General features: G+C 38.1%; 3 protein-coding genes across 6 annotated transcripts; 1 reads left to right on the top strand and 2 right to left on the bottom strand.

Moving 5' to 3' along the window:
• Positions 1–378: 378 nt before the first annotated feature.
• LOC117629138 (COBRA-like protein 4) lies at positions 379–2,382 on the bottom strand. Its single transcript, XM_034361644.1, has 6 exons — positions 2,346–2,382; positions 2,140–2,223; positions 1,562–2,014; positions 1,212–1,359; positions 797–1,074; positions 379–677 (listed from the first exon to the last, which is right to left on the bottom strand). Exons 1-6 carry the CDS (start codon positions 2,371–2,373, stop codon positions 379–381), a joined length of 1,290 nt encoding a protein of 429 aa, XP_034217535.1. The 5' UTR covers positions 2,374–2,382.
• A 3,371-nt stretch (positions 2,383–5,753) lies between these two features.
• On the top strand, positions 5,754–8,308 carry LOC117627169 (probable UDP-arabinopyranose mutase 2). Its single transcript, XM_034359104.1, has 4 exons — positions 5,754–6,413; positions 7,053–7,303; positions 7,382–7,550; positions 7,692–8,308. Exons 1-4 carry the CDS (start codon positions 6,087–6,089, stop codon positions 8,031–8,033), a joined length of 1,089 nt encoding a protein of 362 aa, XP_034214995.1. The 5' UTR covers positions 5,754–6,086; the 3' UTR covers positions 8,034–8,308.
• Positions 8,309–10,046: 1,738 nt separating this feature from the next.
• On the bottom strand, positions 10,047–13,959 carry LOC117627160 (squamosa promoter-binding-like protein 6). 4 transcript variants are annotated; one of them, XM_034359094.1, is made up of 4 exons: positions 12,568–13,959; positions 12,244–12,380; positions 10,612–11,502; positions 10,047–10,311 (listed from the first exon to the last, which is right to left on the bottom strand). In XM_034359094.1, the coding sequence occupies exons 1-3, from the start codon at positions 13,233–13,235 to the stop codon at positions 10,628–10,630; spliced, it is 1,680 nt and encodes a 559-aa protein (XP_034214985.1). In that variant the 5' UTR covers positions 13,236–13,959; the 3' UTR covers positions 10,047–10,311; positions 10,612–10,627. The 4 variants fall into 4 exon arrangements, with proteins under 4 accessions (XP_034214985.1, XP_034214984.1, XP_034214986.1 ...); XM_034359093.1 differs by lacking the exon at positions 10,047–10,311 and having other exon boundaries at positions 10,372–11,502; positions 12,568–13,493; positions 13,797–13,958; XM_034359095.1 differs by lacking the exon at positions 10,047–10,311 and having other exon boundaries at positions 10,372–11,502; positions 12,268–12,380.
• Positions 13,960–17,917: the final 3,958 nt, after the last annotated feature.

A 17,917-nucleotide genomic window follows, 5' to 3' on the forward strand; every position in this document is an offset into this window, starting at 1 on the left:
TGTCTCCTTATACATATGTTCAAATATAATTTTTACACATTACCCTATGTTAACAAAGTTCAGCTCATTCTTTGTTCCCAAAGAAAAAAAAAAAGACACAAGTACTTGAACTCATTCTGAGTCTTAGCTAACAATTTTGCAATTTCCATGAAATTTTGGAATAGGAGGTTTAGATTGTAAACATGGGAGAGGGAACTGAAGTTCAAGTTTTCTGAACTTGATCACAAAATAACTATACAGACATGTTCACACATTCCCATTCTTTTTAATCTTTGATCCTTGCATACGTTGTATTGATGATGTCTTTGTATTGGTGAAGATGGAACAGCTTCAGAACCATTGGTAAGAACCTCTTTCGGATATCTGAGTTATAGATCATTAATGGCACGAGCACAAAAAGACTAGTAGCGCCGAAAGCAAAAGGGTTGTAGCCAGTGTAGATGAGGAAATAGGATTTGCATAAGCAGAGTTGGGCAGGGTTGGATATATATCAGGAAGGGGCATCTTGCACTCATCGCCATTAAAGTAAAGTTTGAAGGGAAATGCCCAACCTTGGTCCAATGTAAATGCTTTCATGTCCTTTCCAAGAAGCAACTCCGTCTGGACATATCCCTCAGGCCCAGCTTCCATTAGTAGGTCACTATGATTTTGTATGCCGTAAAACATGCCGGTGTCGTCTGCATTTTCACACAGATCCACACAGTATGTTATATCTTGACATGTACATCACATATTTATATTGTGTGATATGAATGAAGCATCTTTCTTTATGGTTCCATTGTAGATTGAGACTTACTTATTGAGCCGTAGTGAATGAGTGGCTTGTAGACAAAGCTAGAGACATTAGCTAGTTTATTGAAGTTCGGATGCTGAGCAACAAGAGTCCATTGTGTATAATTCATCAGGTAGTTGAAGTTGGTGATGGTAATCTTCACACGCCAATATGCCCGATAGTTAGCCTTCACATGCCAATGCACTCGGATCGGGCACCTGTGATCTGTGCATTGTAACATTGATGCATCATCCTTAGCTAAGGCTTTTTTATTCAGCACCCTTGAGTCCTTGGGGTCATTTCTGCATTATGTTCCAGTGTTAGGGAGAGAAGACATTAACATGGAAAAGTTCAATTATTGGATGGGAAAGGCTCATTGCATGACCTTTCGCTTCAGTCGAACTGAAAAAATGGTAAGTTGTGTGTACGGGCTACTTACATGCAATTATTGTTCACATCCTTACAACTGCAAGCACAAGATGGACAAGGAGTAATCATGGGGTTGTAGAAAGATGACAGAGAGACGCAACATGTTGGATTTTCAGAGACGAGCAATTGCGAGTAAGTGCAGTCCAAAGTCCATGTCACTGCCAAAAAAGAAAGCACAAAAATTATACAAGACAACTAGATGGAAGAACTTCAAAGCTAATTGTAGAAACTGTAAGAAAACACAGCATGCCTACTAGATTGCTAGCTATTAGCAAACTTTAGTGCTTGTAAAAACTGTAATTAAGAAACAGAATGTGACACCAGTCATATTTTGTTGAAACACGGAAGAAGTAAACTTACTCATTGCTTGAGTCGTACGGCGGCCATCAGGCGAGAAGGAAACTGAGGGTGGTACAATGGTTGCAGCACTGCAAGTGTAGCCTGGTCCAGGACCAAGCAAATAAAAATTCTTTGGTGGTGTTACTGTTTTATTTGAAGTACCTGAATGGCCAACACTCAGCTGAAATGCTGAGACTGCAGCTGAGGGGTCCTGTCCCCATGATGCCATAACACCACTTTTGCAGCAATCTGAAAATCTTTGGTTCATCGGAACCCCAGGAAGCAAGTCAACAACTGTGGGAGTTTTCTTGCAGCTGTGTGGAATATTTGCTTTGAACTTGGAGCAGTCTCCTTGAGCAGTGGCTTGAGCTCCCACCATTGACCATATCACTTCCTTCTTAGCCCATGTCCAGCCTAAGGTCCATCCGGGGCTCGTGATGTGCCGGTACATTTGGTTGTTGATTATTGTTACTGCTGCCTGGATAATATATATTATCATGGTAAGTATGTATTTGAACTGAGCTTTTAGTTGTTGAACTTATTATTAGAATTGATTATCAATGAAAATGAAAACAAAGTGATACAAGTTGTGGTGGCACTCACCACATAGCCATCAGGAGTCCAAGACAGAACATCCCATTTGATATTTATCCTCCCATTTGGATCAAACGAATCATAAGCCACTAAAAACCATGAGGGAAGGAGGAATTGGCAAAGTTAGAATAAGCAGCAATGAGGTTTAATTAAGGAAACAAACCATACTCCTAATCCTAAACATAGTTCTAATTATTAATTAGAAGCTCACCTGCATGAGAAACTATTGTCAAGAACATGACAGATACCAAAAATGCTCTTCTTATACATTTGCTAATAATCTCCATTGTTCAAGTTTCAGTAAGCAGCTGGGGATTCTTGAGAACTTACGCAGTTCAATTGTCCAAAGGGCCAGTACTTATAAGCAACTAGGCTCCCAAACCAAAAAGTATTATCTACCCTCATTCTAAGCTACTTGTTCGACTATGGTTTTCCAGATGTCATGTTCTCAGCTACTTGACTAGGACAAAAGCATTGATCACAATTTCATATATGTGTAATGTTGCGTATGCAGCATGTCACAGATGAACCAAACCAGTTTCCATGTTCAAGTGAAATTGGATAGCTATTTAAAAATTGTTAAAAGGGCATGAATGAACAATTTGCAGCAATCTTGATCATGCCGGCGGGATGGACACAGAATGATGAGGTGATCTCCCAATTTCTGCAGTGACTCTAACCAATAAACTTGAGGCTGACTATATTTTCAGATAATAAATAAGTGATAAATGGATATAAGTATAGGAAATATAACCGAGTCAACTAATTTCCTATATGTGTTTCAAGAATGAAAAGTCAAGTTCATGGCTTACATCACAAAAATTCACTGTTGGTTTGGCATCTTGCCCTTGTCATTTGTTCTCTCTTGAAATGGTAGGATCTACAGAATGACTGGCAGCAGGAATTCATTAAGCCTGGAGTTGAGATTCTTAGGACCCCAAGACTTTCACTTGTGGGATATAAAAAATGACCATATTTGAGAAACACCACCACAGCTGCCAATGCACCATTTGGAAAACCACTTATCAAGGCCAAAGCATTAGATTGCACCAGTTTCTGGCCAAATGCTGACAGTGACTTGCATAACTTTGGCCCCTTATACTTAACATTTTAGCATCCATGTTTCTAAGCCATGTTAACTGGCGTTTACTTAGAATCATTGATGTCCTTTGCCAAAAAGACATGTGTGCCATCAAATTCAAATCTGCAGATAGGATCATTGTGAATTCATATGATTAAAAGACTCAGGAAAAGAAAAATGATTCATTTGTTGGGCTGAGCCTTTCATCAGTGTCTCTCTGCCACCCAGGACCAGGACCTTTGAACTAGAATAAGAACCCAATAGATTTCATTTGTTGGTAGGGGTGGGCTGGGTTGGGATACAAGGCTCAGGACTAATATATGGGCCTTCATGGTTGGGCATATGCTCTTCTCAACTTGTAATATGATTGTTAAGCAAAATTGCCCAGTTTTTATTTATTATTTATTAATATAATCGGGTAATTATTCTAAATCACTTGAGCTACAAGCGTAAATGTTGAAGTATAATGGCTAAAAAACAGTTTGATGGTATCTACTGTAAGTATACTTGCAGACACCAATGATTAATCAAAAGTGGATTTTAATTTTTACTGGAGTATATTCCCATTTGTTTGAAGCAAACTGCAATCATGCAAAGTCACAGAGTTTACAAGGTAACAATAATTAATTTAATTAATCCTAGTAATATTTGACAAAAAAGAAAGGGGTGTATTGGTTGGCACTGGCAGGCAGTGGTATGTCGGTGGTATCTTCTGTTTTTAAATTTACATAGCTCTCCCTCCTTCCATACAGGTTACAGCAAAAGCCCAGCTCAGTTCGCCAATCCCAAGATTCTATACTCCGCCAACAACAATGACGTGCCAACGACGCGTCGTACATTTACTCTCGTCTGTTTTTTGAAAAATAATAATTTGTCACTGCTCTTCTACTCAACAACTATGATGGGTGGTGGTGGTGTTTCTTTTCTTCTAGAATAGATCTCAAATTCCACTTTCAAATACAAACAACAGTTGTGAATAGGAGGCAAAATAATTTAAAATGGATGTTTGTACCCATCGTGGCTACTGCTTCTCCTCATTATTGCACCAAAAAGAGGAATTTTATGAACAGGAAATCCCACAGACAGACAGAGAGTAAAGAGAGATGAGGAATTTGGTATGGGATGTTTTCTGTTTTGGTGAAGCTTTGGTACCACTTACTTGCTACTGCTAATTATTATTATTATTGTATGGCATTTACTACGTGCCACCGCTACCTATTTACTATTTATATATAACAAGGAAAGCCCATAAACTGGAAAAGAAAAAAATAACCATTTTCATTTGTTTTCTTTTTTGAGAAATTATCTACTAATGATAATTTGGTCTTCCAATTAATATTGAACTAACTCATTAATGAGTGAAAAAAGACATTGATTTGCAGTAATACATTGACAATGTGTATGAGAAAACCCCATCTCTCTTCAGATCGTAGACAACAAAAAAACCATTAACGATCAAAATAATGAAATTTGGATCTACCCTGCAGCTTATAATATAGGTGTGGTAATAGAAATTGTGACCGAACTTTGCAGTAAATGAAAGAGGCAAGATGGGCCAAACCCAACCCAACCCAACCCAGTTTATTCTCTCAACCCTCGAGCATATTACACGTGTCGAGATCTAGGTCAAAGGGAGGGCATGATTGCAGAAGAGTAAAAGTGTCGGTCGCATGGCAAACGCGTAGAGAGTGTATAATGTGGCAGCGTCCAAATGGGTTAGGAGATTTACGGGTTAGATTCCACAAGGACAAATTAGAATTTTGACATTTGAAAATATCTAAAACGAGCAAAAGCCACCGACGACTTTGAAGGATTCGGCTGCCCGACTTCTCCCCCAGTGCCTCTTCCCCCACAGAAACGCTATAACTTGGGTTGGGTGTTGCGCTTTTACCAGAACTGCCGCCCTCATCGCCAATTTTGCCGCAATTTTAGATGGCATTGTTGTGATACTGCGTCAAATACTTTTCTTTCTTTCCATCCCCACTAATAATAGGCATCTTCTCCAGACCAATACTTTTGTGGGACTAAAATATTATTACGTGGCGTTATCAATTGTATATTATATTCGAGAAATTCTATTTGAAAAAAACTGTTATATTTATTTATATGATGTCAATAAATGTATACATATTACAATAGGACTATATGAGTGAATTTTTATCTTACTAACACGACACATAATATGATACTTTTTCAATTATTATGAGTTTGAATATAGATACGACAAGAAGCCTAAAAAAACTAAAATAATACTAAATGTAAGTCTATTGCTCTGGATTATACTTCCATTATTTTAGCGGCCTCAAAACAAATATTACATTGTCATTTCATACCTAAGTTTAATTTTTATTAGTAATATGAAATAAGAATAAAAAGACAAGAGACTCTAACATCTAGCAATGTGTTGAAAAGGAAGGACATCTTACATTATTATTTTTTTCTTTTTATTACATAGATTTTTATTTCCTAATATCCAATTTGTTTGTGTTAAAAGAGTATTAGTAAATCACAATGGGATTATTACATTATTTTCTTACTTTTTCTGCCTAATCATTTGACTCGTTAGAATTTGAAATTGACCAAATCCACACTCTAGCCTTTTCATCTGATTGAATTTGTTTCCAAGTATATTTATGTAACTCTTCTCAATATCTCACATGATCTCAAATTACGGTAACCTAATCAAAGCGTTGCAAAACTGTAATTCTATCTAATACATCTCTCCTCCCTCTTCGTACGTGTCAGCACCTATTCGCACGTGTCACCCCAAGCCTTCAAACTCTTCAAATACAGGCACAACTCCCACATTCAACCCAACACTCTCTCTGAAGTCCAACCCCTCAACTTTTTCTTTCCCTTTGAGAAACAGCCATGGCTGGAGTCAGTAAGGTTGCTCCCACACCTCTGCTCAAAGATGAGCTTGACATTGTTATTCCCACAATCCGAAACCTGGACTTCTTGGAGATGTGGAGGCCATTTTTTGAACAATACCACCTTATCATCGTCCAAGATGGTGACCCTTCAAAGGTCATCAAGGTCCCAGAGGGCTTTGACTACGAGCTCTACAACCGCAATGACATTAACCGCATCCTGGGTCCTAAGGCCTCTTGTATTTCCTTCAAGGACTCTGCTTGCCGCTGCTTCGGCTACATGGTCTCCAAGAAGAAGTACATCTTCACCATCGACGACGATTGCTTTGTAAGTATCTATTTCAACAGCTCGATCTCTTGTTTGGGAGTTTTTCGGATTTGGGTTTCGAGTTTTTGGTTCAAAAGCATGGATCTTGATGGGTTTTGCTGGCTTAGTACAGTTTTATTTTTCAGTTCGATGTTGATTTGACTCTATATGATTGCTCGGTGCTTAAATTATGTTGCTTTTGTTGTTTAGATCTGTTTCTGCTGCCTCTGTTTGACTTCTGTGCGTCGTCTATTTTGTCAATTTAACTTCTTTTTCTGTTGTCAATGGACATTGCATGATTTGATCTATGTTTCTTATGATGTATATGTTATTATTTTACATACTTTTGGGTTGATCTGTTTCTTGGCAGTACCATGAGTTCTTTCAGTTAGTGTAGAGATGGGGTTTACCAAATTTACAGATCTCTCCTTTGCACTGTAATGGGATCACTTTCAGATTCACACTTGAAGAGTTTCAGTCTATAAATTTTGATTAAGATATACGTGCTGAATTTCAATTTCATTTATCTATGCTTTGAATCGTTGTGAAAATAGAATGTTACGGTGGCCCCTTTGTGTTTCAGATTTCATTGATATCCCTCTAATTCTTGTGAGACCAAGTTGATATAACTAATCATGGTTCTTTTTTATGAAAATGCAGGTTGCTAAAGATCCTTCTGGCAAAGATATCAATGCTCTTGAGCAGCATATTAAGAACCTTCTGACTCCATCAACTCCATTTTTCTTTAACACCTTGTATGACCCATACCGTGAAGGTGCAGACTTTGTCCGTGGTTACCCCTTCAGTCTACGTGAAGGTATCCCAACTGCTGTTTCTCATGGCCTCTGGCTCAACATTCCGGATTATGATGCACCCACTCAGCTTGTTAAGCCTCTAGAGAGAAACACTAGGTACATTGGTCTGCCATTTTCAATCCTTCAGAAATTTTGCATTTGAGTGTTTTGCTGACTATAATGCCATGTTTCTAGGTTTGTGGATGCAGTCCTGACCATTCCCAAGGGAACTCTCTTTCCCATGTGTGGTATGAATCTGGCATTCAACCGTGAATTGATTGGACCTGCTATGTACTTTGGACTCATGGGTGATGGTCAGCCAATCGGGCGTTACGATGATATGTGGGCTGGCTGGTGCATGAAGGTATCTCTCAAAATCTCTTTAGAGCCTGTACATTTTTATTGTCTTTTGTTAGTGCATTTCATTGATTTTGCAATCAAAACACACTGCCTTGTGTTTTCAAATTTTAGTGGGTCACATGAGTTGTCATTGTTGGTTTTGTAGGTCATATGTGACCACTTGGGGCTGGGAGTGAAGACAGGATTGCCCTACATCTGGCATAGCAAAGCAAGCAATCCATTTGTGAACCTTAAGAAGGAATACAAAGGAATATACTGGCAAGAAGAGTTGATCCCATTCTTCCAATCTGCTACCCTCCCAAAGGATTGCACCACCGTTCAGAGCTGCTACATTGAGCTCTCCAAGCAAGTGAAGGCAAAGCTTGGCAAGGTTGATGACTACTTCCTCAAGCTCGCAGATGCCATGGTCACATGGGTTGAAGCATGGGACGAGTTGAACCCATCTGGAGAAAAATCTGTTGAGCAGAACGGAGTTGTTGCGAAATAGATTGATCTTTGGTTGCCATTATCATTAATCTTTCGATAGTCGGTGTCAGTGATAGGCCATGTTTGTAATCTGATCTTCCCTTTTATCCGAGCTTTTGGTTTTGGAGCTAGGAGTTATTTATTTGGCAGGTCGGAGAAGATATTTTCTTATTAATTTATATATCAGCAGTACTATGAGCTTAGAACAATAATGATGACGGATATGTATTTCTATATACATTTAAAGTGTTAGCTATTTATTCGATTCAACAATGGCTCAGTTACAGTTTTGTTTGACATTGTGTTTGCTTTCTTTCTTCTCTTCGATCTAGTGTTTTTGTTTCTTTCTTTTGCCGACTTTCAGAGCATCTCAGATTCCAAAATGGAAGCTTATATTGTAGTGTATGCTGCCAAAGATGAGTTGGCATTTGGCACTGCCCGTCTTTTACAGTCAATTTTGCGCAATTTCATTTAGAAAATGTTAGAAAATAAGGCCGTTTGAGTCTTTGGTACACGGGTCAATATCAAGTACGGAATTCGATAAGCAAATGGAGGTGTTTTCAAAGTTTGAACTTTGGGTTCTGCACTACGCGTGACTTTCATTGCTGTGGGGCTGCGATGCCCTTTGCATGTCACGGAATAGCACTGTAATATCAGTGAATCACGCTCTGACCACCATGATTGTATTTGCTGTGAAAAATATGTTTGAAATTGCAGCAAGCAAGGATTCCAAGAAATAAGGTAGAGCAGTTTGTTTCGAAAAAGAATTTTTAGACTTTTTTTTTAACTTAGGCTCAATCTGTCACAAAGGGCCCTTGTGAATCAAATGTCTTGATTGATATCAATGTTAAATCAAATTGTGGATATTCTCTCGATAACTTTTGGCCAAAAGGTCCTAATTTTCTCACATCTCTCACACGAGTTAGGTCCCACAAGCGAGAGAATTGGGGAAAATATTTGAATGTTAAAGCATTGGGTTTGCTTGCTAATAATTAAAGCTCTGTGCTCTGTTTTGAGCTTTTGATGTGCATGTTCGTTCCACTTGCTCACCATGGAAGAAAAAAAAAAATCTTTTCTAGCAAGTGATTGCGTTCAAAACATGCTTTCTGAACCACAAAGTTACTTGCAAATTTGAATTTGTGATCATAGACGGATCCAACCAAATCAGCTGGAGGAAGTTGCCCCGCAAATGCAGACATGATTTAATATTGGGTTTGGCAGGACTAACATCGCTTTCATTTCACGTAGGTCATGCAGTCAAGTTTATCCAACCCACAAAATGACTAAAAATCGAAATCAAAGTTAATTGGTAGAGCAACTAGAGCTATTTCAAATTTAGTTAGTATAGTTGAGTGAATGTCACTCTGACAAAAAAAAGAAAGCATATCACATGCATTTCCTCACTGCTAGATTTGTGAGCAAATCAACGCAGTTCCTACGTTACTTTCCTTTAACAATATTCACAACAATGCAGGCGCCCAGCCTGCCATTAACTGTGTCTTAGTTTATTAAAAATTATTGCCAGATTCTACTCTGAGTAGTAATTTTTCTCAATCCATCTATTTTGTTTATTTATCTGGTTTTAGTGGCGGTATTCGGTGTTGACAAACCTACTGCAATCTTGCCCTTCTATCATGCAGATTCAGGCATTTTGGCAAGTACCATATTGGCTAGGCGCTGTTGAACGATGTTTGGTTCGATATAGTTTACTATCCGATTCGTATAGTGATAACAAATTTCATCAGTAGGATCAAGTGATTCTTTATAAAAGCTAGCAAAGATTGCGTGCCATATAATCATCATTTTGTGTACCAACTGTATGTTAATTATAAAGCAATTATCCTTCTTTCTTTTCTTTGGTGGAACTGAAAGCAAACTTACCCCTTCCTTGTACTGCTTGCAAGCTCACATTTAATCGACCTTTTCAAGTATGCTAGCTTAATTAGAGAAGATTTTAGGGTTTAGGATTCATTTCCAAATGCTCTGCAGAAAGGTAAGAAACAGAACTTTATTCCCAAGATGTTTGCTTGAAAGCAGAACTTATCAATGACGTTTCTTGAGAATGCAGAGAACAAAAGAACCTACGAGGTTAGATGATTATTTGAGTACATATATAATTGAACACTTGTATAATTTGGGAGTGGATCTTAAATCTGACTGCCTATACTAAAAACTTGTTAGCAGCGCGGTAATGGATACTAAAAGTTTCTAGCTTCTTCTTGCATGCTACTATCAATGTCTCTCAAGGAGATCCATGGTAGCTTTATTCCCAAGTGCCACATGCTTTTGCACCTTGTTTCCTGTCTCATTACAGACCAAATATTTTACTTTCTGATATAAAAGGAAGAACAAGATAGTAATATTATGTCTTCAAAACAGCAATTGGATTGAGCATGCAGCTTATGAAAATTACAACTTGATTCAGACAAATTCATTGTTCAATGTGGCCTATAAGAAATAATATAAAGCATACATTTTTTCATATGGCACGGTTCTGATTTGTATGGAGGTTAACATAATAGGCCAGGAGGATACTAATTTTTTCCTCCTGAGAGTTATCGCGGCAAAATATAAATTTACTAAGATACACATTGGCTTACCTAATTTGCAGATCACTTAAGTGATTCTGAGGCAGCAGAAAGCATCACTTTCGAGCTTCACCTGCATGGATTGCCGTTGATCCTCTACTCGTTGGAGCTGTGAGGAAAGCTGAAGCAAGTCGATAGTGGTCCCATCTTCGCAGGACAGACGATCTTTGGCATTCACAAAATCTGATCCTTGGAAAATCCCATCTGAGATTCCAAAATCATCAGTATCACTGCCATTACATAGAAGTATGGGACCCAGGTGAGTCCCAGCTCCAGAATTCATTCCTGAAGAAGGGAATTTATTTGACACCCCACTAGAGGAGGCATGTGAGCATCCCCCAATAAGATTTTCAGAACCTTGAACCAGCCTGTAATTGGTATGCCTGTCCGGCATGACCAGGGGGCTAGCCATGGGAATTCCTGACAAATGGCTTGAAGATTTCTGTGACTGAGATGACAGAAGAGAGAGAGCACAACCAGAGTCTGAAATTCCCGATAATCCATGTACAGCTGAAGCAGTGTTGAACACATTGAAGTCTTCACTTCCTAATGTGGTGGTCTCATGAAACATAGAGTGTGAACCAGAATTTAGGCCTCTCATATCATGTGAATATTGACTGCCATTCTCAATGATTATGTTTCCAGTTAGAGAATTAGTTCCATTGTCATGAAATGGGGGATACCGTTTTCCAATATCATAAGAAGGAAAGGCTGGTTTCAAAGGCAGATGCCCATTTGTAACAGGAACCCCTGACAAAGGCCTATAATGAGTCGCATCTTCAACTTTTAAATGCCTGCACCAGTCATTTGTTCCATAATTTTCAGCATCCAAAATTCCACTGGGGAGTATCTCTTGGCAGATAAAAGATGCAGTTGTTAACATATTATCCTGAAATCTGCTGCCTGTAAACCGTGCAGACAGTTCGAAAGAAGATTAAAAATCTAAATGACTCAAAGCAGTAGTGATAGAATGATGAGTCACTAATTAGCCACTTGGAGAAGTACACATTATACAGGAGAATCCTCAGACTAAACAACTTATTATTGTCATTACATGCAAACTGGATGAGCTCTGAAGGAATTCTACAGATCATGACAAAACATATTATATGAATCTATGATCATAAAGAGTAAATGACTCTTATTAAGGCATTTTTTCTATCATAGTGACATTCAGGGAGCTTGACTTACTTAAAGAGACAATTTTATTTATTTGTATTTTGGATGTATTTTGATCATATATTTGACCCACTCTCACTGGCAGAAGCTTTCAGCTCAATGTTGCAACCGCAATATGCAGCCAGTGGACGCATGATGTTTCATGTTCCTCCATTTGTAACATTTGGTTTGAGACACAGCAGTGGCTCAATTAAGCCAAACATAAGGGAGACAGGGCCAAAAACTCTAGATAATTTTCATGGATAAAATGCTTGATAATATATAAAGGACATTTAGAGGCCTTCTAGTTCGTTCCACAGAATCCACTAAGGTTCCGCTGACCAAAGAAAAGTTAAACATTTCATGGTTATACAAAGTTCAGGGCTGCACAAGAGATCACAGTATGGTTGCATTCAGTTAAGGAGAGAAAGGGGGACCATGAAATCGTAAGGATAACAGAAAACTAGAGACAAATTTTATTAATACCATTATACGACTGAAGCAACCTATCAGCTCTTCCAGAGTGAATCCCCACTTGAGGCTTTCTCCGACGCTCATTGTGTCCTGCAAGGCGTTTACGACAGCTACGCTTACCATCATCAAACTCGGCCAGCAAATGAAACCTGGATGGTCAAAAGCTAGTACATATTACAGCAACAACAAGAATCATGACACTTTGCACATTAGCTCAGCTGGTTTGATTCAAAATCCTAAATGAGCTAAACTCAAGGATACAATAGATTCAGAATGAATCTATTTCTGAGCAACCAAACAAATTGAATTCAATCAAGAAGATGAAACAGAACCAACCTACTACATTGCTGACAAAACCTCTGTTCTCTGCCATTCACAATAACTTTGGCCGTCTTTGAGTGAGCCTCACAAACTTTATGCCTCTTGTGGTAGTCCTTAGAGGAGCTGAGATCCTTGTTGCAACCATAAACCTGACAGTAGACGGTCTGAGAATACAATCCTGACACCCGCATTCGCTTTGGAGGTGTCGATGATTCGGATGAAGACAATATGGGATGTCCTTTAGAAAATTTAGAATCATGGAAATCTCTGTTATCAGCCAACCTCCCTAGTTTTAAATCAATGAGTGAAGAATCCTTACTGTTAGAGTCCACAATAGAGCTTGAAAGCTTTGAAGATGATTCATCTTCTCCTGAAAATAAATTTGGGGTAGCCATACTTGTTGTATTAGTACTTCTTTCACCATAAACCTTGCCACTCAATACATCTCTAATTGGATTATTTGAGAAATGTTTGCCCATCATTTCTGAAAAACCCAACTCCCCAAAACCTTGACTTTCAATAGCTTGCTTGCCTGACACTAAAACATTGCTGCCAAAAGTACAGGGGATTTTCAATTCCCAACCCATCAAAGTATTTCTACTTCTAGATAATGAATCAGTGTGTGAAATTGTTTCTTCGGAAACAAACCCCTTCCCTTCAGAAATACGGCTCCAAGACTCCATTACAAGTAAAAGGATCACAACTAAAGCCCCCTTCAATTCATGGGGAAAACTATCAGGCACTTGTAGCCAAGGATCAAGCTGATTGTTTATAGTTCCAACAGCTCAATGAGCTCAAAGCTATATATAGGTCATTACTGGAGAATCATATTTAACTCTGTACACAAACCACAAAAAGCCCATCTTTAGACGAAGTAAAAAAGAAAAGAAACTGCAGAACGTTTCCTCCTTGAAGCTCCAAATTCGTTGGAAAATCAGTTTCTGGGAAACCAAACAGAGCAAAAAGGAAAACCCATCAGGACCGTAACAAGAAAAATATAACCCATCTGCAAAAAATGTCTGAAGCCTGAACCCCCACGTGAATTCAATCAAGACAATTGAAGGAACAAGTAAAAAAGCTGAACATGTTCAATGTATAAAGCAAAGACTGAATGAGTGGAAAACAGGAGCCAAAAACAGAGTTTCAGGTACTTGATGGAAAAACTATTCAGCAGCTGAAAGAAAGGAAAACCAAAAGTTGCCCAAAAGAGAGACAGACAGAGAGAGAGTGTGTGTTCACTTTACCAGTGTAAAAGTAGATAGTAGGTATAGTGTGGCATTATGGGGGTTGAGGCAGACAGCTAAATTTGGAAGAGTTTAGTAAATTCTAAACTCCATGGAAGAGCTTGTAGTTGCTAACTTGCTATTTTGTGAGAGAGAGAGAGAGAGAGAGAGAACATTGAAGAGAGCTGCAACTTTATGTAATTTAGTAGACTAAAGTCAGAAAGCAAAGGAGACCAAGGAACTGCTATTTCCACACTTAATTATAATTGCCAAGACTTTGTTTTTGTTAAGTAATTACCAAGATTCTATGACAAGAAATTTGATATTCAATAATGTTTTCTTTTCTATTAAAACCAATACAAATAGTAGAGCAACGTTATAAAAATAAAAAAAAATTATGGATGATGGGGACAATGTGAATTTTGAAACTTGGACCTATGATATGCTATGAGTGGAAAAAAAAAACAAAAAAAATTGTTGATGGAGGTGAAACTTGCAGACAGAAGTTTGATTCAAAACATAAATCTAAATTATATATTGGAGATACAAAAGAGGAGCTCATAATTATAAACACCCATGATTATTAAAATGAATGACAAAGAATTAGCTGAGATGGTCAGTCATATTTAATTAGATACCTAACCTGAAATTAAGTGAAGTTGATTAGTTTATCAGTAATTATAAGGAAAAAGCATATTCCTTGGAAGCATGGAAAACATGGCTTGAAACATGGCCCATCACCACCACCAGAAGCCAAAGCCAGAGCCATGCAAATGAGAGCGATTACAGTCTATAGAGAGAGTGGGAGAACGAGAAAGTGATGGCCAACAAGTCAATGCACAGTCAACACTAACTCACTATTTTATTTTAATTTTATGTTGGGATCTTGAGGACTGGCCCTGGAAATACCAAAATTACCTCCTGACCTGGCTGGCAGGCGCGTGCATTGCAAGTTCTGTAGAATGAGGGTGGGGATGGAACACATATGCACTTAGGGTGGCATTTGCAAACTGGCAGCCACCATCCCCCTTGACAAGTCAAGCAGAGAGTGCTTTCCCAGAAGTTCAAAGTATGTGGGGATAAAGTTTAGGGATTTAGGGTTTAGTTGCAGATCTTTCTTTGACTGGTGCCTAGTGGTGGTGATGAGGAAGTTTCCAACCAAACCCAACACTCAGCTTTGTCGCCCTTGTATTTGGAAAAGGAAGATTATTCGAACATTAGAACGTGTAACAATGTTTGACCGTCATTCAATTACGCGAACACAAGGTCGAATGTAAAGTAGCATGACTATCCACCAACTGACCAAAAATACATGGATTGTGATCTCCAAGTACGGTTTGTATAAGAATTTATCAGCAGTTACCTTAAGCTTTTGAATTATATGTTCGGTAAAGCTTTGTTCCCCAAGCAAAGAGGATAAATGCAAGTAGTTTTCAGTCGATACGACAGTAATAAAACATAATACTTTGTCAAAGAAAATAAAAGAATTTGGGTCCTATATGATGTCATGAATTTGGGACACATCTTACGTGAAGTCAAACTGAGAGCAATAAATTCCAACCACAAGCCATCAATCAAACTTGTTTTGTTTTTCTTCTTTTTTTTTTTGGGGGGGGGGGGGGGGTGCAAAGAAGACAACGTCAGATAACAGACAGGAAAGGAGAAGGAAAACTGCTAATTTCCTCTCAACTTAGAAAACGAAAGCAGAAGAAAGAGACAAGACAACCATTGCATCAGAAAAGAAATTTCAAATTGCCATCCACTTTTCATTTTATTTTTCTTCAAAGAAAATAAGATATTACTGTTTGTTTGAATTGATCGATATATATATATATATTAATATTGTGTGGTGCGGTGAGAAAGAATTGCCAAAACATATATTTTACGCAGGGTTTAATTAATACCTTATTGAATGATTAATGAAAGGTAAAGTATATACGTACGTTGACAGACACTGTATGTTCACGTGCTCTATTGTATTTGTAGATTGAGGCTGGTAGGGGTAGGGGTAGGGGCCAACAAAACCTACTCCATCCACCAAACCAAACTCATCTTTGTTTAAGAGCATCAAAGAAAGATAAGATCCATCCATAACACATCCGCACGCCCAAAAACAAGGACCACGCAAACAAGCTCACTCACTCATCGTCAGGTGGTGCTTAACTTTTGACATAATCTAATGTAACTAACCCTAGCTAGGCGAAGCCAGCCGAAAAGAAACAATATTTTCATATGAAAGAAAGATAACAGCTAGGGTAGGATGGTACTGCATGCATGGCCTCAAGAATCTAATTCTACACGAAGTTAATTAAGGGGCCTTAGGGCAACGGGGGCAGTTGATAACTACAAACTTATCATCAATTAATGCCATATGTTATCTACTTCAATTCAATTCAAATCAAATCAATGGCAGCTGGGGCTATGGGGGAGAAAAACTTGTTTGAATTATAAACGAAGTATATAATACTATAAAAGAATAGATAGTGTATCGATGTATCAATTGATGCATAGCTCCAAACCCTCTGGGCCTGAATCTATTTATGACTCAACAATCGGTGATTGCAATGCAAGAAAAATCTTCTTTGCCACTGCCAGGGTCCCCTTCATATATAGCTTTTTTCACATTTACTTCTTAGTGCTAACAGTACACTAGCCATCTTTTGTTTAATTTTGTTTTTTCTGGGTGGGGTGGTGTGGATTAGTTCATGAATTTGAAAACGAACAAGTTTATACATGTACATATAGTATAGAAATTTTAGGTTTTCCCGTTAAAGCTCGATTTTTTTTTTCTTTTTTTTCTTATCTAAAATCAATCACTTATATTTTTCGTTACTTAAATCTTCAACTAAACAAGTGTGCATGTTTCTGTATGTTTAATATCTAAACTTGGAAACACGCAATGTATTAGCAGAAAGTTATTGAAAGCAGTTTGATGTTGTTGTAAAAAGAATCAAATAAGGTTTGTTTGGTTTTGATGGGGGGAGAGGGAACAAAAGAGGTGGATGCCACATTGTCAACAGCCATGAAGAAAGCTTAGACCTTAGAGAGAGGCAGGTAGCACTTTGGTAAGATGGGGCAGATGACAATTCCACTAGTCCCCTTTTTTTGAGTGAAAATGATGCCCAATAATTAACCCCTCTTTTTTCATGCGTCCCTCTCAAGTCCTCAAGAATTTTAAGCACAACCTTGTGGACAAGGAAAAAGGATATAAAGCTTATATGGATGGGTGGCTGGGGATGGAAGGATCCCATTAAATACTATATTGGAGCCAAGGCCCCACCCACCCCCACCACATTTAGTGTCCAGAAGGCCTTGCCAAAGAGAGCTGCCATGCAACATTGTGTTGTTCTATCTTTCAGGCAATTATGTTCCCTACCCTTTAAGAGAGAGAGAGAGAGAGAGAGAGAGAGAGAGAGGACTGATTGGAGGAGAAAACTCATATCATATTATCTTCCAAAATATTATGATGGATGGTGCACCCAATTAATAATCTTACTCTTGCTTCAATATTTCTTGACCTTTTGAAGGAGGTAATTTCAATACAGAAGCATCAAAGCCACCACTAGATATTTTGGATAAACTATGAACAGAATTCGGAGCACAAGATTAATAAGAGGGTCGAAAAGATTAATAAGAGGCCTAGAAGCTCAGACTTGGACAATTATCATTGGTTGATTTTCAATTTCAGCCAGAAGTACTTTACCTATAATTTCAGCCATTTTCAATTATAATGGGCCATGGCCCAAAAAGAGAGAGAAAAAGGCTGAATTGGGAGCTCCTTTTATCTCCAACGAAATCCAATCAATTCTCATCTCTGTTTTTTTTTTTTTTTTGGTTCGAAGTTTCAATTCCTTGCAATCTCCCAAAAAGACAAAGAACAATACAAATAAAATATAGCAAAAACACCGACTAAAAAACCAACAGAAAACAAACATGAATAAATCTAACTAAAACCATCACAATATAGCATGAAGATCATATTCTTGAGCAAAAACACTAAAACGTCAAAAGCCAACATAAAGACATTTAGCCTACATAAAGGCATATAGCCCACAAAGAGGCATTACGCTCATATTCGGCATAAAGCCCACATTAAACATAAATACATAAAATAAAACATAAGAAACCTAGCTGACAGGACC

Source organism: Prunus dulcis, chromosome 5, assembly GCF_902201215.1.
Source record: "Prunus dulcis chromosome 5, ALMONDv2, whole genome shotgun sequence".
Taxonomy (NCBI): Eukaryota; Viridiplantae; Streptophyta; class Magnoliopsida; order Rosales; family Rosaceae; genus Prunus; species Prunus dulcis.